The sequence below is a fragment of the Pogona vitticeps genome, chromosome 5 (genome assembly GCF_051106095.1).
Source record: "Pogona vitticeps strain Pit_001003342236 chromosome 5, PviZW2.1, whole genome shotgun sequence".
Classification (NCBI taxonomy): Eukaryota; Metazoa; Chordata; class Lepidosauria; order Squamata; family Agamidae; genus Pogona; species Pogona vitticeps.
In genome coordinates this window covers 125,703,219-125,726,746 of record NC_135787.1, presented here as the reverse complement: position 1 = coordinate 125,726,746, position 23,528 = coordinate 125,703,219, and the positions used below count along the sequence as shown (strand labels likewise).

The 23,528-nt window shown below is 43.8% G+C and overlaps 1 protein-coding gene and 1 long non-coding RNA gene across 6 annotated transcripts in view; one reads left to right on the top strand and one right to left on the bottom strand.

Moving 5' to 3' along the window:
- PANX2 (pannexin 2) overlaps positions 1-23,528 on the bottom strand; it is a 41,083-nt gene that overhangs the window by 16,170 nt on the left and 1,385 nt on the right. For 2 of the 5 annotated variants that reach the window (XM_020812883.3, XM_020812884.3), the window contains exon 3: positions 4,800-4,879. The exons of the other annotated variants lie outside the window; for them this stretch is intronic. In XM_020812883.3, coding sequence (XP_020668542.3) covers positions 4,800-4,879 — 80 coding nt within the window. The remainder of the gene's footprint in view (positions 1-4,799; positions 4,880-23,528) is intronic. 5 annotated transcript variants of the gene reach the window in all.
- LOC144583273 (uncharacterized) lies at positions 3,819-6,477 on the top strand. Its single transcript, XR_013536976.1, has 2 exons — positions 3,819-5,912; positions 6,169-6,477. It is a non-coding gene; the product is annotated as an uncharacterized LOC144583273 (long non-coding RNA).

The following is a 23,528-nucleotide window of genomic DNA, read 5'->3' as shown; positions in this document are numbered from 1 at the left end:
ACATACAGCACTGATGTTACCTGTCTGTCATGGGTTTGGAGGGAAAGTTCCATCCTATGGGGAGTGGAAGGCGGGACATCAGGAGGAGGGGCTGTACTGTATATATATGTGAAGCCTGTGTGGTGAAGTGGGAGACGCTGGGATGTGACGAAGCAGCAGCTGGGAAGAAGAAGCTGGTGTGAGAGTCTGTGTGTCAGACAGGGTACTACTGTGTGTCAGAGTACCAACCTGATAGGTTCAGGTGTCTGTTGGTTAGCCAGAACTGATAGGTTCAGGGTCTGTGCTTTAGGTTAAGGGTTCTGTGTGAACCAAACTGTATGCATGTATGAATGAGAATAAGCCACGTTACTTTATCTTATTCACCTGATCGTTTTAATTTTCCCTGTGTGTGATTTAAATAAACCTTGTTCTTTATTTGTTTAAAAATCCATCCCTGGTCTGTGTGACTTCTTATAGGGAATGGTTGGTGGCAGCTTAGTGTAACTGTGTGACATATCCCAGTAGGTCAGGGTTTGTCACAGTCATATAATAAGAAGTCAAGGAATAATTTATAAGGAAGTCAAAGGATAATTTAAAAATATTAAATGAGAAGAGAAAACAGAAGTAATTCCTAATCATCAAAGCAGCACAAACCCCCCAGATTATATTGTGAACATGCTGCATTCTTGCAATAGAAGAAATGCTGATTCACTTGCATTTAGAATTTCATGGAGAACATTTTGTATCCAGACTCAAGTCATATCTCAGACAGACAGCTGAAACCACACTGGCTTGTCCCACCGATTTATTCAGCAATCTATTCAGGGAGGCCTTTCACACCAACCCTGGTTGACTCTTTGACTCTCATCCAGCCATTATGGGAAAATCACCTCTGCTGCTATCTGATTTATTTGTTATTGGTCTAAAATGTTTTAATCTGTTACAGTTTTACATCACTGAGACTGGATCCTACCTTATATATTGCAGTGCACTTGTTTAAACCATATCATCTGTGGGCGAGTTAAAAAACATTTAATGGAGAAATTTCTTATTTTCTTCCACAAGCTGTACATTTCTGTCTTTGTCTTGGTACAACAAGAAGGCAACCTGCAGATGTTCACAGCCACACATGCTGTTCCCTGGACTTTGGGGGTGTCTGTCACACCTGCTGGCTCAACCTCAAATCCCACTTTTTCTTACATATTTTTAGTTTTAAAAAAATCACTAGCCCTCTTACACTTTTCAGTAGGCAAAAAGTTTGTTTTTAAAAAGGGGCAGAGAGCCCTCAAAAGATGGCAAATTTATCTCTTTGCCTCATGGAAGGCACAAGTTTTGACTAAATTTCTATCATTAAAAATAAAATAAAATTGGAACATGGGGTGCTGGGAGGCTCATATTTGTACCCCTGGGGGCCATGCATGGCCTGTGGGCTGCATGCTGCCCGCCTCTGGTGTCACAACCAAAAGAGCCCTGTAGTGGATTGGTTAAACTGCAGTTCTGCTCACAACCTGAGTTTAATCCCACTGGATTCAGGTAGTCAGCTCAAGGTTGACTTAGCCTTCCAACCTTCTGAGGTTGGTAAAATGAGTACTCAGCTTGCTGGGAGCAGAGGCAAAGAGTTGTTTGCATAATGATGCTGTAAACTGCCTAGAGAGTGCTTTAGCACTATGGGGCACTATATAAGTTAAAACAACAACTACCTATGTAGCCATTGGTAAATGCAGTATCAGTTGAGTGATAACTGAATTAACTTATAGACTTAAAGCAGTTCCTGCAACTATATACTTCTCCTTCCAGCCACAGGACATACGTACACAGTTGTTTGCATGTGGAAAATGGCAAGTCTGAAAAGTTATTTGGGGTGTATCTAGGGATTTATTTATTTGCTAAATCTCCTTTTAATGACAGGTGCTTCTTCTCCAAGTTTCCAAAGCATCTTAGCATGTGGCTTGGAAATCAGCTACATAAGAAACAGTGGCTTCAAGATCTGAGAGAACAGTTCACAGTTCCTCAAATTTTGTTTGATGCCTTCCGAATTTATTAGATTTTGCTATGAAGAGTTTAAAATTTCCGCATAACATGGTATCGATTCCCCAAATCCTCAAACTGTTTGGTAGACATTCAGTGTTTCATATTCCACTTCAAGAAGCACCTTTTAAAGGAAATCTTGGCTACAACTCCTACAATTCCAATATCCTTCCGTGATTCTGTATACAACTAGACCTAGGTACATGAACTAGAAAGCGCCATGTGTTGCTTCCCCGTTTACCCCTTCTTCCATTTCACTTTCCTTCTGTTATTTCTTGTCTCAAATTTTAGATTGTAAGCTTCAGTGCTATACACATAGATGGTACTATGTACAAAACACACACACACACACACACACACACACACAGAGCTCCTACAAAGAACTCTCTGAGCTTGTGCAAGCAACAAACAACTGGGCAGAAGACTTAGAGTTGTTGAGGAAAACTTTACACTTTCACATGTGTGAATCATGTTTGTAATATTACTGAACTGGAGCCATTCTGGATTTAATCACGGCTCCATTCAGGTGTTACAGACTGAAAACAGGTAGGGCCTTAACTGTGATGAGGACGAAGTCCAGATTCCAATCAAACTTTTGTGCTGACACACAAAGTTCTTCTGAAGTAGGGATGGGCACAAACCTCAGTTAGGGGGTTTGTTCATATGTGCGGCACCACAGGTGCTTTCTTCCCCTGCCTCCCCAGGCAGTCAAAGTGTGCTCCTCTCCTCCTCCTCCTCCTCCTCCTCCTCCGCTGTTCAAACCCTCTCCAGCAGGAGCAGGGGTTTGCCTATCCTGCCTCCTTGTCTGAGTGGACGATCAGCCAAGGAGGCGAGGCAGGGAAGTCTGTGCTCCTGCCGGAGACTGGCCAAACAGCCAAAGAGGAAAAGGACAGGAGTGTTTGCCAGCTAGGGAGGCAGGGGAAGGGACCAAGGTTTTTGCCCATCTCTGTTCTGAAGCACTGCTTGTATGTGAATTCAGCCAAATGGGCTTCTAGGGCTCTGGTGACTGGGAGACCTGATGCAAGAAAATGTAGGGCATGTCCATTTATGTATCCATTGTAGTTATTTGACTTAATCTGTGTACTTTTAATTTTCAGCGTAGTTGCTGGAGACAATGTTTTTTTGCATGCCATGTCTCTCTGATATCACTGTTCACTTTCCACCCATGTGTATGTGTATGTACATCCCATTCAGTTGTTAATTAAGCAAGCAGAGACCACATAAGCTGAGGGCAACACACTCAGCCTAGCCCTACCATCCTCACTTTCAACATGTGAAACTGAACAGTCTGAAGAAGGAAAGGCTGCTCTATTTAGGTGGTCTCCACATAAGCCAGAACACCAATTCGGTTGGCTTTTAACTCATATAAAGAGCATATAGATAGATAAAGTAGCTTCCCTCTCTTCAGACTGTTGCTTGTGCATGTTGGAAGCAACATTCGCGGGGGGGGGGGGGGACAGGCCTTGTGGATCTCCTTCAGCATTTGTGAACACCAAACACTCAGCTAATGACTGAGCAGTGCTCATGTCCATTCTGGACAGGGTTAATGACCAAATGAGGAAAGGAAGCAGACTAGTTTTGCCCCCTCCCTTTCTTCAGGTAGAGAGGAATAAACTGAAGAGGACAGCATCACCTACGCATATGTTTATTTTTGGACCGCAAGGCAAGCCTCCATGAGTATCAAAGCCTCTTCTTTTGAGAACACTACTCTCCATGCAAAGACAGTGGTGAAGGAGAGGGCAAAGTTAGTGAATGTTTTTTCCTCATGTTCAGATTATCTCTGTGCTGAATGCCTGAATGGGGCTTATATCTATATTAAGATATGAAAATCATCACCTCTAGGTCCAACCCACACATTAAAGTCCTAGGAAATAATTGCACATTTGAAAAAAAATACTCAAAGAAACCACAGAGGATACAATTTGAATCATGACCTTAGCACAGGAGGCTCTTACCTGTTGCCTCCTGTTCTGATGCTGATCTAGACTGGATCACACTAAGGAACAAAGCATTATGCCCCCATCCCATCATGATCTGGATTTGGTCCCTATTCTTTCTTTTCAATTAAAAAAAGGGAATAAGGGCAGTTTCTAGCCATGACTCTGTAGTAAATATATGTTTTCGCTCTTATTCATCTGAAAAGGAGATTCTAGCCACAATAACATGTAGAATTACTGTACAAATATGTCCTGTGAGAAGCCAAGAGACTCATTGTGCTATTTTATCTGCCTACTCTTATGGCATGAAAGATTGATGAACCCCACCCCCACCCCCAAATCAGTTATTTACTAAGTTATTTTGTGAACAAGAGCAACAGAATCTATCCTCAAAATGTGTTAAGTAGTTTGCTTCTGAATAAACCACTTTGCTTTGTTTCATTCTCTGCCATATGGCAAGGATTCACGGTAACCAGGCACCCACTACCTAGATTTAAACACTTTCTATGGCATTAGATAATACTGACAGACTGGATCTTTCACCTCTGGAACAACAGATCTCAGCATGGAAAAACAAGAAAGAAAGCTCAGCTAAAAGAGAGAGCTGTTGTGTATGAATAACAGGCTTCACATATGACAAAAGAATGTAATGATGCATGTAGTTTTCCATCTACTCAAAGCTTGTTGTACACAAAGCTCACTGGAACAAATGAGAACTGCACAAGAGCACACGCCTGGTAGATGCGCCCTAATGGTACAGCAGTGTGAACGGAAAGATATCTCCTAATAGTCACTTCAGCAGGACAAAACGGATAAAAATAGAACACAAGAAGTGAATTACTTAATTTTTATTACTGAATAAAAAGAAGGTATTCTTCCTTCCTGTGAATAGGCTTAAGCAAAATAAATAAATAATGGCATGGATCCTCTTCTTTCTGCAAAATAAATTATAAATAGATTAAAATAGTATAAAGAGTTTGTTTGCTGCAAATTAACTGCATCAACTTTCCTCACCTTTGTAAAATTCTTCCCACCATTAAAAAAAACCCCACACTACTCTCTGATTTATTTTGAATGTCACAAGGGATTCTGAGTAAAGGTTATTAAATGAAATATACCTCGGAAGGCAAATAAATGTCAGTTTTGTTTTTGTTGTATTTCTCATTTGCTTTGTGCATCCCAAAATCTGTTTTGGATTGTGAAACTTTTTTCTTCTTTCATATTCTTATAAGCACTTTCCCTAACAGAAAATTTGTATGTATTTTTCTCATTGATTAAAGTGACTTTGTACATATTTTTTAAATAGTTATATCTTTAGGGTATACTTGATGCATTTACAATGCTTATAACTTAGGTGAGGAAGATAAAGAAGGGAAACTGAAGGAACATGCTTTTTGGGCCATGTGTCCCACTGTTCCTGACAATATTTATTCTGTTCATAAAATATTAGCACTAATTGTGAATAGATATGATCTTTTGGCATGATCATGTGATATATTCTCTTCAGCTGACAGGGCTTGCGGATTTTGTAGCATTTCCATTCACATAATTTTGCCTTTGATTTGCGTGATCACTAGTACTTTAAGGCCATTGTTAAGCATGTCCAGATTACACCCCAAATGATGGGTAAAGAGGGGTGTGGAGTGGGGCTGAATATCCCTCTTGCCTATCTTCTGCTTATACTAATAGGAACTATAACTGCAATGCAATATGTAAATTTAGCAATAGGGTTAAACTGATAAGAGTGTTAATTCAAATGCTTATCATGTCTTGTCAGTTCAGTGCTATTTCACTTGCTAAACATAAAAAAAGAAGTGCTGTAGAATGCCATTGAAAGGTGTGGGCAAAAGTGTGGAGGTAATTGCAGAGAATGGAGCTGTGTGATGTGTGGATACATAAAACACACCTTCTCAGGAAAATTAAACATTTCTGTGTACACACTGGCAGTGATTTAAATGTCAGAGTGAGGTACTGAGGCTCCAGTACTTTGGCCATCTCATGAGAAGAAAAGAGTCCTTGGAAAAAACCTTGATGTTAGGAAGGTGTGATGGCAAGAGGAGAAGGGGACGACCGAGGATGAGATGGCTGGACAGTGTCTGCGAAGCAACCAACATGAACCTGACACAACTCCGGGAGGCAGTAGAAGACAGGAGGGCCTGGCGTGCTCTGGTCCATGGGGTCACGAAGAGTCGGACACGACTAAACGACTAAACACACACACGAGGTACATAAATGTTCACATCAACCTGGGACAAAGTCATGCCATGAGAGATAGATATGTATTGGTGGCAGGTCACAAATTTAATACATTCATAAAAATATTGGTTCATGTTAATTTCTTTACTATCCCTTAAGTGCAGAAATGTGGTGGAGGACTGAATTAGGCAACTGCTAGGCAATACAGATATACAGTATCCAAGAGCTTATTTTAGTATAATGACGCCATTCCAATAGACATGAGAAAGTCAAGGTTGAAGTGTACATTTCTGATTAAAGAGCATGTAATTGCCTGCCTTCTTAGAGAAAAACAAAACAGCAACAACCAGAACCTGGACCATTAGAGGAAAGGAGGGAGGGAGGGAGGGAGGATGGATCTTTATCACACACACAAAAATCAGATATGCTTGTGCAGTATTTGTTGGAAGTCAAATATCATTAATATCACTTTTGACATATACAGCTCAATATTATATAAGATGTCTTTTTAAAGGATCTGTCCTTAAGCTCCTTAAAGGGCATCCTCAGAATACTATAATTCCCACTGTACATTCACTTACCAATGGAGGAGATAATAACAACCTCTCCTCCTTTCCATTTAATGCTGCAGCTGCAAAGAAATAAAGCCTTGCCTTCAACTCATGCCCAGTCATTTTTTGTGTGATCTTCAACAAGTCCACATGGAAATGGTTAGAGGTGGGAAACAGGCACAATCAGAAAACACTCACCATGGCTACCCTCAGAAAGAAATGAGAATGCACGGTTTCTGAAACTCACTATGATCCCTGAATTTTGCTGTCCACTATGACAGAGATGTTTAGCCTGCAACTGTACATATTTTCCCAAATTATTTACTTCTGAGCATGTGTTTATAGGATTGCACCTTGAATGCCTCTGGGAGATTTACACAACCACTGTTGCAAGAACCAGCAAAGAGTATCAAAGGATGAGGAAACACAGATGTCAGCCTATATTTTCCAGCTATCGGGATACAAGATACCACTGAACCCTGGTATTTTTACATGGCTGCCTCTAGAGACATTATTTTCAAACTTTTTGACTGCAGGGAATCATTTCCCTTTTTGTATACCCCAGAATCTCTCTGCAATGTACAGAATTCTGGGATGTACAGAAAGATGTATATTCAGTGCACAGGCTAACTATTTGGGCCTCACTGTTGTGCTGTATAACTTGGGGGAGCTTCTCCTAGAACATACCCATAACTTGTTTATTTGTTTATATCTCGCCTTTATTCCACTAAAGGAAAGCAAGGCACAATAATATCCTGGATACTACAGGGCCCAGATGGGCAGTCATGTAAATGCACATTCTGCTCTCTCTTGAAAACTCCTAGTATGCTTCCAAGGACCCCAAATGTTCCCTCGGGCTCAATGCAAAAAACATTGCTAAAGAGGTATGAATATTTACAGTCAGATGAGCTCCAATACTCACATAGTTGCAGTACAGCTAAAACCTTTAAACTGAGAGCTTGGGGGAAGGTTGTGCAGGGACTACACACTGGCGGTTGGCTTGGCCCCAACAAGATGTGAGATGACAAAAGTTACCAAGAGGCACTTCTTCATCCCTCTGCCACCTTATTCCATTTGTCCTCCCCACTTACACTTACAGTATTTACAGCTTCTCCCCATTCGGTGGCTCATGTTCCAATAATCTGCTGTTGACCTAAACTGCACGAACCTCACTGTTATTATCAGAAGTTGGTCAATTAGGATACACAGGACACTGTCCCACCTGATATCTGTTTCAGCACCTTGGCTGACTTGTGTGGGCAGGTGCACATCTTTCCTTGCCTGCCTATCTGCATGTGTGTATCTGTACATAAATGGCTCCTTTTGCCCTTAGCCTTTCCTGTTACCCTGGTCCTGCCACTGCTGGGTACTGCATTTCCCCACCCCCACTCTCACAAACTAGCAACTGTTATTTACATACTTCCCTTCATGCTGGACAGCTCAGATATTTAGGTATCTAGCTGCAGAGCCACAGGTTGGGAGTTTGATTTCCCACTATGACTCCTTGACAAGAGGCTGCACTAGATGATCCATAAGGTTCCTTCCAGTTTTGAAGTTCTTAGATGATGATAATGATAATTCAAGAAACTCCTCATTAATCATTTAGGTTGGGAGAAAGCAAATTCCCCATCTGGATTCCCCACCCTGAAACACTCTGTTAACCCTTCATTCTCACCTGCCATTTTTCAACAACTTCCAGATACATGTTGTAGGGTGCATTGCATATGCAATTCAAATAACTCCCCAAGATGGCGCTGATGGCAGGCAGCTAGTGCGTCTCTCCGCCGCCTCGGTTTGCCTCTTGGCTTTTACTTTTTATTTTTCCTTTTCTTTTTCTTTTTATATTTTTATTTTTTCTTTCTTTTTCCCTTCTCTTCCTTCCCCCCCCATCTGCCTCCCCTCCTTCCTCCTCAATACCTTGCCTCTGGAGTGAAACCGGGGCTGCGTGGCTGGAGCGGGAGCTCGCAAGCTGGGGCTGGAGTAGGAGCAGGAGTTCAGGAGTGTGCTCCTCCAGCTTTCTGGCTGAGCTCGGAGACTCGGGAGCGTTTCCTGGTCATCGGAGGAAGTGGGTGAGTGCTGTAGGGTTGCGGAGGCGGTTTTGGAGGGGAGAAGACCTGCAGACCGGACCCAGATGCCCCCCTCCCTGGAGAGCGAGTCCCGATCACGTGGGTGAGTGCTGAGGGGAGCGCCCCTGGGACTCAGTCCGGAGCCGGTGGAGGCCATTGGGGGGGGGAAGAAGCCTTGAAAACTGGCGTCTCGACGCCTTCCCCCTCCCTGGAGAGTGAGTCCTGACCATGTGTGGGCCGTGTGTTGAGGGGAGTTCGCCTGGGACCCAATTCGGAGCTGGTGGAGGCCACCGGGAGGGGAGAAGACTTGCAAACCGGCGTTTTGATGCCCTTGCCCCCCCCCCCGGAGAAAGTGAGTCCCTGGAGAGTGAGCCTTGGCCGTGTATCTGATCCTGGTGCCTGCGGCTCTGACTGCCTGGTTTCCTGGGTTGGAGGTGGTGACTGTGAGATCCGGGAGCCCTGCGAGCCTTGGGTCCTTGCTGAGGTGGATCGGACCAACCCAGACTTGGAAGTAGGAAGCTGGTGGGAAGATCGGGGCTGTAAGAAGAAGAAAGTGCTATCTGTTGTGGTCTCGGCTGGGTGGTCGCCATGTTGGATTCTTCAGTGGCGGCCCCATCCTTGGAACGTACTGTTTAGCCTGCACTTCCTGGACTAAATACGTTCTCGCCTTACCCTCCCACCAGGGAAGGGAAGGTGAAACACCAGGGTCTGTGTCACTGTTAACCCGGACCTTTCTTCTCTGGACGCTCCCTATATATATTACTAAGATTCTCACGCTATACCCTGTGATTAACATCTTCACTCCGACCCTTCTATCACAGTTAACATCAGTTTTATTAAGCCCAAAAGCAACATCAAATTGGGCAAAAGTTGGAAGGACAATGCTACGAGGCGGAGAAGGACCGATGTGGACTTTATGTGGGGGTTAGCACTTGGCTGTTTCATGTTTTTACTTATTTATTATTATTAATTTTTTTAATTCACTTTTTAATTTAAAGTTTCTATGGGGCATTGTTATTGGGATTTTTTTTTTGTTTTGTAACATTCTATTTTGTGTATGTAGTGTTTGTTCCTGAAGTCTGATATTATTTAGTGTATTCTCTTTCTTTATTTATTTTATTTATTTATTTATTGAACTTATATACCGCCCCATAGCGCTACAAGCACTCTCCGGGCAGTTTACAATTATAATTATACAGGCTACACATTGCCCCCCCAGCAAGCTGGGTACTCATTTTACCGACCTCGGAAGGAAGGAAGGCTGAGTCAACCTTGAGCCGGCTACCTGGGATTTGAACCCCAGGTCGTGAGCACAGTTTTAGCTGCAGTACAGCGTTTTAACCACTGCGCCACGAGGCTCTTTCTCTCTTTCTCTCTTTTTTCTTTTTTTCTCCCCCCCCCCTTTAGTTTGACATGGAGGGTAAGGCCTGTCCGCCCAGCGAGGGGGCCTTGAACATTCCGGTGATCACGGGTAGAGGGCGATATGGCGTTGGCACAGCCCCTACTCGTGTTAGAAGAACAATGAACAGATGTTTGATGGCTGTTCGTTGTTCAGAGACTGTGTCCAACCCCCAGTATCGAGGTAGCCAGCCCAGCCAGCCTTCCGCTCTATCCCTGATGCTGTTGAATGCCAGGTCTGTGTCCAATAAGGCCCAGGTAATACACGACCTTATCCTGGAGGAGGATGCAGACCTGGCATGCATAACCGAGACCTGGATTACCGGGGAGGCCGGTCCTCCCCTGGCCCTGGTCTGTTGGCCCGGTTATGCCGTCCAGCATCAGGGTAGACTGGAGGGGCCGGGGGGAGGAGTAGCCATTGATTATAAATCCAGCTTACAGGTTACCAGGCCCTCCTCGGTGGTAAAGCTGGGTCTGGAGGCACTCCACATGTCAATTGGGGCCAGGGATGGTATTGGGATTTTGCTGTGTTACCGCGCCCCCCACGACCCAGCCACTTCCCTTCCGGAGCGGGCCGACTCTGTCTCCGCGGCATTGTTGGGATCCCCGAGGCTTTTGGTCTTGGGCGATTTCAACGTGCATGTGGGGGCAGAGGCTACTGGGCCAGCTCTTGAGTTCCTGGAAAACATGGCTTCCTTGAACATGTCCCAACATGTCAACAGCCCCACCCACGTGGGTAGTCACACATTGGACCTGTTTTTTTCCACCAGTTGGAGCAAGTGTGGTCTGATGGTGACTGACCTTGTGTCGGTCCCCTTGTCATGGTCAGATCACCACCTGATAAAATGTAACCTCACAGTGGCGCTCCCCCCTTGCGGGGAGCAAGGACCTATTTCTATGGTCCGCCCTTGAAGGCTACTGGATCCGGTTGGATTCCAGGATGTCATGAGAGGGGTCACGGCTGACCTGGCTAGCGCTCCTGTTGACGCTCTGGTTGATAATTGGTCCACCTTCGCAGCCAGGGCTATAGACACGATTGTGCCTAAACGCCCTCTCCGTCGTCGAGCTCGCCCAGTGCCCTGGTTCAACCGGGAGCTTCGAGAACTGAAGCGACACAGGAGAAGGTTAGAGCGTAGGTGGAGGAAGAACCCGACAGATTACAATTGGATAGCTGTCCGGGTCGCAACTAACCTTTACCTGTCTAGGGTAAGGGCTGCCTGTCAAACTTACTTCGCTGACTGGATAAGCGAAGCGTCCAACCAGCAGGCAGAGTTATTCCGTATAGTGCGCGACCTATCTGGAACTGGTCTGGGTGATAGGCCTCCCCCTAGTTTTTCACCTGACCAGTTTGCAGCCTTTTTAAAATCTAAAGTGGAGGCCATCCGCCGGGACCTCTCTCCTTTTTTGAACACAGTGAGTCCAGCAGAGATGTCCAGTGCTCCATCTTGTCCGGTGACTTTTGATTCCTTTCAGCCTGTTACACCTGACTCTGTGACCAGGGTGCTTGACCGCTGTCGAGCCACCACCTCCTCTTTGGACCCTTGCCCGGCCTGGCTAATCAAAGCAGCCAGGCCGATAACAACAGAATGGGCCACTGCTATAATAAATGGGTCTTTCCTTGAGGGCAGGTTTCCCTCTGCCCTCAAGGAGACACTCATTAGGCCCATAAGAAAGAAACCTAGTTTGGCCGTGGACGAAATTGGCAATTATGGGCCATCGCCAATGTTTCTTTCATGAGCAAAGTGGTTGAGAGGGTGGTGGCTGACCAGCTTCAAGCACATTTGGATGAAACAGATGCCCTGGATCCATTTCAGTCGGGCTTCAGGCTGTGCCACGGCACGGAGAGGGCATTGGTCGCCCTGTACAATGACCTGTTGAGGAAGGCTGACAGAGGTAAAATATCTGTGTTGGGCCTCCTCAACATCTCAGCGGCCTTCGATACCGTCGACTACGGTATCCTCCTGGGGAGGCTCTCTGAGTTGGGTATTGGTGGCTTGGCTCTAGCCTGGTTCTGTTCCTTCTTGGAGGACCACCCCCAGAGAGTGCAGCTTGGGGAGAGTATTTCGGCCCCGTGAAATCTCAATTGTGGGGTTCCACAGGGGTCGATCATTTCCCCAATGTTGTTTAACATCTATATGAGGCCGCTGGGTGGGGTCATCAGGGGGTGTGGAGCATCGTGTCATCAATATGCTGATGACACCTAGCTCTACATTTCCTTTTCACCAACTGCAGGTGATGCCGTCCTGTCCTTCCAGTGCTGCCTGGGGGCCGTACAGAAATGGATGCAGGAGAACGGGCTGAAGCTGAACCCGGACAAGACGGAAGTTCTGAGGGTGGCTGTCCCTGTGGCTGGCGGCTTGGGGGGCTCTCTCTCGCTCGGGAGGGCCACCTTGGCCGCTAAGAGTGGGATCCGCAGCCTGGGGGTACACCTGGACCCGACGCTCACCATGGAAATACAGGTGGCATCGGTAGTCTGCACCGCCTTTTTCCATCTGTGGCGGATTGCCCGGCTGTGGCCTTATCTAGACACAGGGGCGCTCACCACCTTAGTACATGCACTCGTAATCTCTAGATTAGACCACTGTAACGCGCTCTACATAGGGCTGCCTTTGAAGCTGATGCAGAAACTCCAGGTGGTGCAGAATGCAGCAGCCAGACTCTTCACTGGAGTGAGGAAATACCAACATATCTCTCCTACTCTGGCCATGCTGCACTGGCTGCCCATCTGTTTCCGCGTTGACTTCAAAGTGTTAATGCTTACATATAAGGCCCTAAACGGTTCAGGACCTCAATACTTGGCGGAACGCCTACTCCCACCTAGATCTACTCAAATCACCCGCACGAGCCAGGAGGTGAGGCTGAGGAGCCTAACGCCATGCGAGGCCCGGAAGGAAAGGACACAAAACCGGGCCTTCTTGGCGGTGGCTCCTCGCCTCTGGAATAACCTTCCTCCGGCGATTCGTGCAGCCCCTACGCTGGGCACTTTCAAGAGTCAATTAAAAACATGGTTATATGTCCAGGCCTTGCCTCCTGTCAGTATTTAACTCTCTCTCTCTTCTTTTCCTCTTTCCTTATTGTTCTATTATTGTATGTGTTTTAATTGATTGTAATATTTGTATGTTTTTATGACAAATACTTTTATTGGAAGCCGCCCAGAGTGGTCAACCAGACCAGATGGGTGGAATACAAATCAAATCAAATAAATAAAATAAATAAATAAACTGTACTGCCATGTGCTAGCCCTTACCGAATCCCACTGTGCAAGGATCAACAGGCATCTACAGAGAAAGGACTTCAGTTCATACATCAGTACTGGATGTCTCACTGTACGTGGTCAAACCAGACAACTAATGGAAGTGGGAAAGTGAATCTGCTCAACTTTATGTTCACAGCAAACCCACCCGCATCTATAGCCCAGTTGTAGATCTTCTCATACATTTTTAAACATGAGTACTGATGGTTATCATAGAGCTCAGAAACATCACTTTTGTACAATACAGCTCCCTGATCCATACTGGAAGGAATATCCTGGATCCTCCATTCATGCATCCATCCAGTTTCCAAGATGTATATCTATCGACTGTGCTTCAGCAAGGAGTTCCCCTCATGTATTCAGTGGAAGCAGACAGAACTTTATTCACCAGGGATGCTGTTGTAATTCCATCCTGCATTGATACTGCTTTGATCAGGAGCGTCTTTGAAGGCCCCATCCAACTCCATGATTGGTCATTAACTAGGGCTCTGCTCTTCTAGTTTCAGTGTTTTTAAAACAACGTATATTTACTGCAGTTTTATTATTGAATGTGAACTGTCCTGGGAGAAGCGTTATGAGGTTTAAAAAAAAAACCACCCATGTGCATCAAGTAAATGAGCACCAGAACCCGGAAAATTACTTTTTGAGGATGTAGTTCCCAGATCCCCCCCCGCCCCCCAGCCAGCAGCCATGCTGGTTAGAGGGTTCTGGGAGTTGCAATCTGAAACATAAAAGTTCTTCAAGCTTTGACAAGGTCTTTTTGCACATATTGCAAAGTCTAATGGCTGTGTGGTCCATTATAAAATAAAATAAAAAATAAAAATTAGCATTGAGTAGGAAATACAAGAAAGCAAAGTGGCTGTCCAACAAGGCTTTACAAATAGCAGCGAAGAGAAGGGAAACAAAATGCAAGGGAGATAGGGAAAGTTACAGAAAACTGAATGCTGACTTCCAAAGAATAGCAAGGAGAGACAAGAGGGCCTTCTTAAATGAACAATGCAAATATATAGTGGAAAATAATAGAAAGGGAAAAACCAGAGATCTGTTCAAGAAAATTGGAGATATTAAAGGAACATTTTGTGCAAAGATGGGCATGATAAAGGACAAAAATGGTAGGGACCTAACAGAAGCAGAAGATAACAAGAAGAGGTGGCAAGAATACACAGAGGAATTATACCAGAAAGATCTGGTTGTCCCAGACAACCAAGATAGGGTTGGATGTCTGGCTCAGGGTTGCTGACCTTGAGCCAGACATCCTGGAGAGTGACGTCAAGTGGGCCTTAGAAAGCATGGCTAACAACAAGGCCAGTGGAGGTGATAGCATTCCAGTTGAACTATTTAAAATCTTAAAAGATGATGCTGTTAAGGTGCTACACTCAATATGCCAGCAAGTTTGGAAAACTCAGCAGTGGCCAGAGGACTGGAAAAGATCAGTCTACATCCCAATCCCAAAGAAGGGCAGTGCCAAAGAATGCTCCAACTACTGTACAATTGCACACATTTCACACGCTAGCAAGGTTATGCTGAAAAACCTACAAGGTAGGTTTTAGCAGAGAATTCCCAGAAGTACAAGCTGGATTTCAAAGGGGCAGAGGAACTAGAGACCAAATTGCTAACATGCGCTGGATTACGGAGAAACCCAGAGAGTTCTAGAAAAACATCTACTTCTGCTTCATTGACTACGCAAAAACCTTTGACTGTGTCAACTACAGCAAACTATGGCAAGTCCTTAAAGAAATGGGAGTGCCTCACCACTTTATCTATCTCCTGAGAAACCTATATGTGGGATAGGAAGCAACAGTTAGAACTGGATATGGAACAACTGATTGGTTCAAAATTGGGAAAGGAGTACGACAAGGCTGTATATTGTCCCTCAGCTTATTTAACTTATATGCAGAATACATCATGTGAAAGGCTGGACTGGATGAATCCCAAGCCAGAATTAAGATTGCTGGAAGAAATATCAACAACCTCCAATATGCAGATGATACCACTCTGATGGCAGAAAGTGAGGAGGAATTAAAGAACCTCTTAATGAGGGTGAAAGAGGAGAGTGAATCTGGCATGCATCCTTCTAATTTATATCAATGCAAATTCTCAAAGTGTTAAATAAAGATTGTTCAATCCCTGTCAGCTGGTGGGCACATTTGGACTTCTGAGTATTGTGGCTGCTTTCACAAAATGGCTGTTGTTGAGGAGGGACAATTACCCAGGCATAAAATGACCTATCATGACCATTGCAATACACCCCTTTCTGATATGTCAAATTGGTAAGGGTTAAGAAACACTAACTTGCCCCACAGCCTAAGTAAGAGGCAAAAGTTGAGTCTCAGTTTCCTGTTTGGATGCCTATTTCACAGAAGATGCTCAGAGACAAATGACATGACCAAGAAACTAAAATGGGGTGAATCCCCTATTCCTTATCATTATCATATAAGTATTAGCCCCACAAAACATATGAACATGCATTTCACATAAGTATCAGAGAAACACAGGCATATAAAATACACACTTCGTATCAGTTTTTTTTAACAGCAGACAAATCATGAACCTTATCTCAATAAATTAGCTCACATTTTCTCTCCCTCAGCTGCATACATATACACCATTCCAAAATAACCACCGCTAAGTACAACATAGACAAAGAGCAGAGGCAAAATGCACCACTTATGTTTTCTAATTATGTTTCTGTACCTCATGGAAATAAATATAAATAAATAAATTCAGAGCAGTAAAAACTGGACTGAAAGACAGAACTTTGGCTTTGTAGCACACCAGACTTTTAGTTAATTTTTAATGATGTTCTTTAATAAATAAAATAAAATCAGTTGGGAGTTGGGACTAATGGATGAAAGGAAGGCATCCATATACACAGTGGATCTTGTAACCCCTATGTTGGGGTTAGAGGTTATAGGATGATGATTAGCAGGAATAAATACAACTGGTGCAATTTCCCTGGTTCCTTGATCACGACTTTTAATCTACGATATTATCTGGAATGCAAATAATATACTGTGGAATGCAAATACCTGCCCCACACATGGAAAACATTTCCCATGCACAGTTGATATTTCCAGGATCACAGCAACGTTTTCAACTTGTGGCACAGTGGTTAAACTGCTGCGTTGCTGCCGAAACTGTGCTCTTGACCAGAGTTCAATTGCAGGTAGCTTTCACGCAGCCTTCCATCCTTCCCAGGTTGGTAAAATGAGTACGGGGGGGGGGGGGGGAGACATTGTGTAACCTGCATAATTAACTTCTAAACTTCCCAGAGGATGCTTTAAAAGCACATATATAACCAGCACACTTCGTTTGTGACCCAATGGTGCTGCCTTAAAAAGGGTTACCCAATGGGTCTGTCCCTGAAATCATCCTCTCCCATTAAACCCACCCCCATATATAATAGAAATGATTATTAATAATTAAAATGATTTCCCTGGGAATAAGGATGTGCATCCTTTAATGATATAACACATTCTTTCAAACCCATAATCTTGTTTTAAAAACATAATTGATCTATTAGCTCAACAACACAAAGCAATGAATAGGAAATCAATCAGGGCATTAGGATAAATTGGAATATTCGAGTGTCCTAAGCCTGTCTAACATTATACCAACCAAAATCCATCCCATAAATCCAGCTCATAAGTGGGTCCTACATCTTAATTCCTGCTACTTTGCTCCTCTCCTCCTGGCAATGATGTATCAAAGGCTTAATGTGACTAACTAGATGGCTTCACTGGAAACCCAAACTTTATTGGGTGGGTAGATTTCAACAAACAATGTGATTCACTTCCTAAAGGCTCTGCAAGAAATGTTTTGGGCTATCAAGCTGAAAACATAATACTTTTAAATGCCTTACTGCAGCCTCAAACACGATTACCACAGAGGGACAATCATTTCCATCCCTCCCATCACAGCCCTCAGACAAAGCATCCATGTGGAACTTCTCCTAACAGCCTGAAATCCCAAAACACCCTGGTACTTCAGACTTGTGTCAAGTTTTTATTGTTAACATTATATCACTAAAATGCACTGTGTTAAAGGTGGCTATAGTGCTCACAACAGATTCAGTCATTTCAGTACTGGAAAGTTACGGTTAAATCTGAATCTTAGCATTTATTTTCCATTATCAAGTTTTAACCCTTACAATAACTCAGTCAGGCAGATCAATATTATTAGCCCCATACTGCAAGTAGAAAAGTTGAAAACTGTACAGAAAATCAATAAAGTTACAGGAATGCTGTAACAGACCCATGGCTCGCAGAACTGAAGTACCAATTTTTTTTTAATTTCACGGATATAAAACCAGATCTTTGCATGTATATTCACCAAGAGCGGAGGTGAGCAATCCGGCCTCACTACCTCTGGGTAGTGTGGGCGGCATATAAATAAAATAAATAAATAAATAAATAAATAAATAAATAAATAAATAAATAAATAAATAAATGAAATGTCTCAAGATCAGCAGCTCCACCCTCCCCTGGACACCCTCCTCGTGAGTTGGGACCCTTGAAAATCAGGGTGCTGATTCATGTGAAAAGTGTTCAAGGATAGTGAAAGCTCTCTGCCTCAAACTCATCATCCCCTATGTGCAGAAAGGCAACAACACTGAAAATGGGAGAGGTGGCCCTCATCCCTCTCTTCTATCCGTGTTGAGCACAGGTGAAGTCATAATCCATAAACAAACCATCACCTCCCTTAGATATCTCTGTGCCCTCTAAACCTAGCTGTAACCCTCTCTAGGATGGGTAGGGGCCACATATTTTTCCCAGCAACAATATATCGGCATGGGCTATAGTTTTAGAGTAAATCAAGATCCATTAACATCACCAAAGACCTGCTGCTACTGAAGATGAAAACTGTTATATCTAGTTTGGTGACAAGAATCAGCACAAGTGCCTCCATTTCGAGGGCCTCTTTGGGGGAAAGGCTACAGGAATTGTCACAATGACCACTTGCACTTTAGTGCTCACTACTACATCACTGGGACATGTGCAATGATCTATGGACCCACCTGTTGGGATCTGCAAGATGAGAGGAAGTAGGGATCTTGCAGATGAAGCCTCAGGGCAAGGATCTTTCTCCTCAACCAGCAAGGAGAAAGGAAAAGACGGGACACTCGAGTGTGGTTTTCAGGGTGGGATCCGGATGAATACAGAACAGCCTGCCGTGAGGCACCTGTTCAGTGTCAGTTCTTTCTTCTCGATCCGGCCTCCCCTCAGTTTATTGTATCCCCTACCTTTGAACAAGTTAATCAATACAGAGGTAACTAATTTCCTTGAATACACAACAGAGTAACCAGAGTGCTGCTAAACAGAGACAGCTAATTTCCTTGAATACAAAGGCGTCAGTAAACAGAATGGTTGGTAAACAGACAGGCTGGTAAGCAGACAGTTAATAGTAAACAGACACAGCTAACTTCAAATACACAGCCAATGTAAACATTCCTCAGGTAGACACTTTAACTACATTACCCAGAGACAATAGACAGCAGGTTAATGATCATCCTTACTGGAAACTAGTGACTTGCAGTTTTAGCATGAGGCCTGCCATTGTCATAGATATACATTTGCTACTGCCACAGACATATACATTGTAACAGCATAACAGCATAAATTTTCCCCACATCCCAACCGTTTTTTATTTATTTTGTTGAAGACAATGGCTGTTGTAAAACACCTGGAATCTTGCAAGAGAATTAGATGGCATATTCTGATGACATCAACATTACAGTGTAGATTAAAGAAAACACAATATTGGATAATTAAAATTACAATTGCAGAACAAGGGTACATAACAATTTTCAGGAAAAGAAAACATATTGAAAACATATTATTCAGTTATATAAGCACAACATACTGCTAATAGAAAAAAGCAAAAAGTTTTAAGGTATACAGATTTTTTAGCATAGAAATATGTGACACAGACAACTTCCCCACTGAAGACACACACACCATGAATTTCTTGTATGACACTTGACTGGAGAGATACATATAGAGCTTGGCAAAAGAACAGCAACTTATTTTGAGGGATGAGTAGTAAAGAATGATGCTGGTATGCATCTGCCTTGCTCTGGGACTAAGTTCTTAAACTGTACAACTGACTGAATTAAAAAGTTGCCTGCTAGTGCCCTTAAATTTCCCCTGGACTGAAAATGTGTTTTTACAAGCATGTCAGATGGATTAGCATCACAGTGTACAAAATTGCCTACTGTGGGGCCTACTTGTAGGGAATAATATGCTTCTCTGTCTCAGGGATAAACAGACAAAGTTTTCATATTACATTAGAAAATAATTTTCAAGGAAAACTGTGACATGTAAAAGAATAAACATACAGTGTCTACAACAAAATTAAATTCAGCATTAGAGAAAAGCTCAAAGGCTAAAACTGCAGTTAATTCTGAGTATAAAACTAAGAATTGCTTCTCTAAAATTCAATACTTTAAGATCTGGCTAACAGAGGAAACACATGTCATGCACTCTTATCCTGCAGAAAGAAAAACAAACATTTTTGACAATTTACAGCATTTGCAACAAACATTTTCTCAGGGATGTGACACTGTTACTCCTGGAAGGCAGAGACAGGAATGCAGGCTTGTATGAAGTCCCATATGCTCAGTTACGTAGGAAACTCAGCAATGGAAGGTGTAATAGTTTTTGTAGTTCTAAGAACATGGAACCTAGAGTGTGCAGGACATCATTTGGATCCTTACAAGTGGCTTGAGTGTAAACAATGCTTTCTCCAAATTGGAAGGTGATGGGGGAAAACTTTCTGGTTCGCCTCCTCCCACCCCAATATGCAGCATTAGTCTCTCTACTGTCCAGGTGGGAGGCATTCTTTGGTGATCTGTATAACTGCCATGTCCGGCTGAGTAAGATTTTTCATCCAAACAGGATTAGCACATGGAAAAAGCAGTTCAAAACAAGCTTCATGTTGGTGTGTAACAGTTACCCCCCTTAGATTCTCTTCTTCCTCCCCTTCCTTATATGATGCATCTAATGCTTGTAAAGCTGCTTTTGTACCCCCAGTCTATGATATCAAAGAAATCTGGGCCTGGGTCCCAATTCGCTGGGACATAATGCAACTTTGGCTGAATCGGCGGAGTCACTGAGGTAGCTGCTGCTTCTTTCAGACCAGCAAGCAAGGGAGTCAGGCATGCAGTTTGATTTGCTGATTGGAATGCGTTTATAGATACTTCTGCTGCTTGAGTTAAAGCTGTTGTCATGATGCCTTGCTGAACAGCAGTAGAAAATGCAGCTCCTCCCATAAACATTAGAGAACCATCAAGGGATGCACCAGCATTAATTTCTGCACGCTTAAATGCTAAATCATGCCATTCTGGAAGGCAAGTGAGTCCTTCTGCTGGTGGAAAGGAATCTTTTATCAAGGCCTTGCAGTCGTTAGAGACAAGCCATTGGACGGATGAGAAGTCTGAGAGAGCCTCTGTCTCAGTGTCTTTAAGACTGAGTTGCATTTTTTGAATGCCTTGAGATGGGGGCAGTTCACAACTAGCAGAAACAGCTGGCACATCTCTCTGTGCTTCTGCTGCTCCCTCAATGACAAGAGGGGTGGGAATTACACAGCCAGATTCTGGACAGGTTTCTGAACAAGCACCTGTTGTATCCATTGAAGGATGGTTATCAATCTCAGTTGCCTGAGGTGCCAGTGCTTCATCCTGGGTTTCCCAGGAGATGTTCTCATGCTGCTCCAGGCAAGCCAAAGAGGCTGAAGGGAGTGGAGGCAGAATTTGAGGGAGTTGTTTAATCAGATTAGCCTCGAATTCTGGATCGAAAAAGATGTTACGTGTGTCTTGGAGGCAAGTACACACTACAAATTGTTCCTGAAGACTTGATAATGAAGTCCCCATATTTCTTAGAAGTGTAGGTGTCTTACTTGACAAATTCCACTCACCCGAGGGATCCTTGCGGATGATTGACGCGTCTTGGGGCCTGTGCCAGGCGAGATGAGTGCGAATTGTCGAAAGTTGACCTCAGTCCTACTCATCGGGATCCAGAGGATGCATGCGCACGCTGTAGCCCTTCCACACCGGGCGTGATGAGTAGGACGATAGGTGAATTACCTCAGAGAGGGCACCATTTGTTGGGATCTGCAAGATGAGAGGAAGTAGGGATCTTGCAGATGAAGCCTCAGGGCAAGGATCTTTCTCCTCAACCAGCAAGGAGAAAGGAAAAGACGGGACACTCGAGTGTGGTTTTCAGGGTGGGATCCGGATGAATACAGAACAGCCTGCCGTGAGGCACCTGTTCAGTGTCAGTTCTTTCTTCTCGATCCGGCCTCCCCTCAGTTTATTGTATCCCCTACCTTTGAACAAGTTAATCAATACAGAGGTAACTAATTTCCTTGAATACACAACAGAGTAACCAGAGTGCTGCTAAACAGAGACAGCTAATTTCCTTGAATACAAAGGCGTCAGTAAACAGAATGGTTGGTAAACAGACAGGCTGGTAAGCAGACAGTTAATAGTAAACAGACACAGCTAACTTCAAATACACAGCCAATGTAAACATTCCTCAGGTAGACACTTTAACTACATTACCCAGAGACAATAGACAGCAGGTTAATGATCATCCTTACTGGAAACTAGTGACTTGCAGTTTTAGCATGAGGCCTGCCATTGTCATAGATATACATTTGCTACTGCCACAGACATATACATTGTAACAGCATAACAGCATAAATTTTCCCCACACCCACCACCTTCAGAAACTGAAACACCTTTAGATATACAGTACAAGATGAATCTGTGACATGCCAATTTTAAAAACAGCACAATGAAAGGTTTCACTAATGAGAAACTGTAATAGCCTTGAAAAAGAGATAATGATACCTGCACTTCATCACAAGAAAATAATAGGCTAGTGGGGGGGGGGGGGGGAGAACAAACATTGAAAACAAAGGCCTAATTCTTACTGAGAAGATAAACCTGCATTTGAGGGCAGCGTAGCAGTGGTGTAGCAGATGGAGGCTGGGGATCTTTAGTCTACCAAACGTTAATGTACCTACTTCCATCATGCCTTGCCATTGATCAGATTGGAAGGGGCTGATGGGATCTGCAGTCCAACAACCTCTGGGAAGGGCACGTCATCCCCAAACTCTGAGTGGAAAGAAGCGTTTGGGAGGTGGAGTCTAGAGACGGCATGTTCTACACTAATTCCCTGCCTCATGAAAAGTGATCTAGAATAACACCCAAGCACAATCACGCAAAGTACTACTCCACTTTATGCACACCCACTACCCTAGACTATGGGTCAAGTTAACAGCAAAGGCCACTGACCTCCCAGTGACACAGGACTGTCCTTTAATCCACTTGTCCAAGAGACACCATGCTAGCAGTGCGCCTTCCCCTTAAACACTGTCGTTTGACACTCCATTCACAGGCTCTGCTGTTGCTCTCCTTATCCTTAAATGCCCTTCAGGACATGCCAAAAAATACAGCATATGCAGTACTTGAAACTCTTTGAAGCACTTTGCTGTAATCCTTACAGCTAAAGGTGGGTAATTTGTAGTCCTTCAAATGCAGCTTTAGTCCAACGTCCATAGCTGCCATAGCTAATCAGCTCTAGCCTAGCCAGCATACCCAGAGGTGAGAGACAACAGGAACTGTGGTCCATAAAGATTTGGAGGGCCATTGGTTGATCCGTCCTGTCTCACCATATCGCCCCCATGAGAAGACCAGCATGATTATCCTGATATAATACAGACAGGGGACCAAGACTGAGATTATGGTCTAATATGCTAATGCCCCCTAACAAAGTCATGGCAGGGCGAGAATTGACACAAGCCGAACTCTGCAATGCTACACCCTATTATTAAGGCCTTTTGCCCTTCCTTGGCATCTGCTCCTTTTCTCTTCTTTGCTTCGTTCTCACCATGGGCAACACATTTCTCCTCTATCAGATGGAAGAATTCCGTGCGTTAGAATAGATAAATAAAATAAATGTCCTGCCAATGAAACGCCTTTTGTATTGGCAGTGACAAGAAGGCACTGCCATCCTATTTCTCTCCCTACCCTAAGCAGAGGAAGAGGGTTGTAATGCCCCCACCCGCCCCCTCTTTTCTGGCAAGGCTCCTTGGTTTACAACAGCTGGATGCCAAG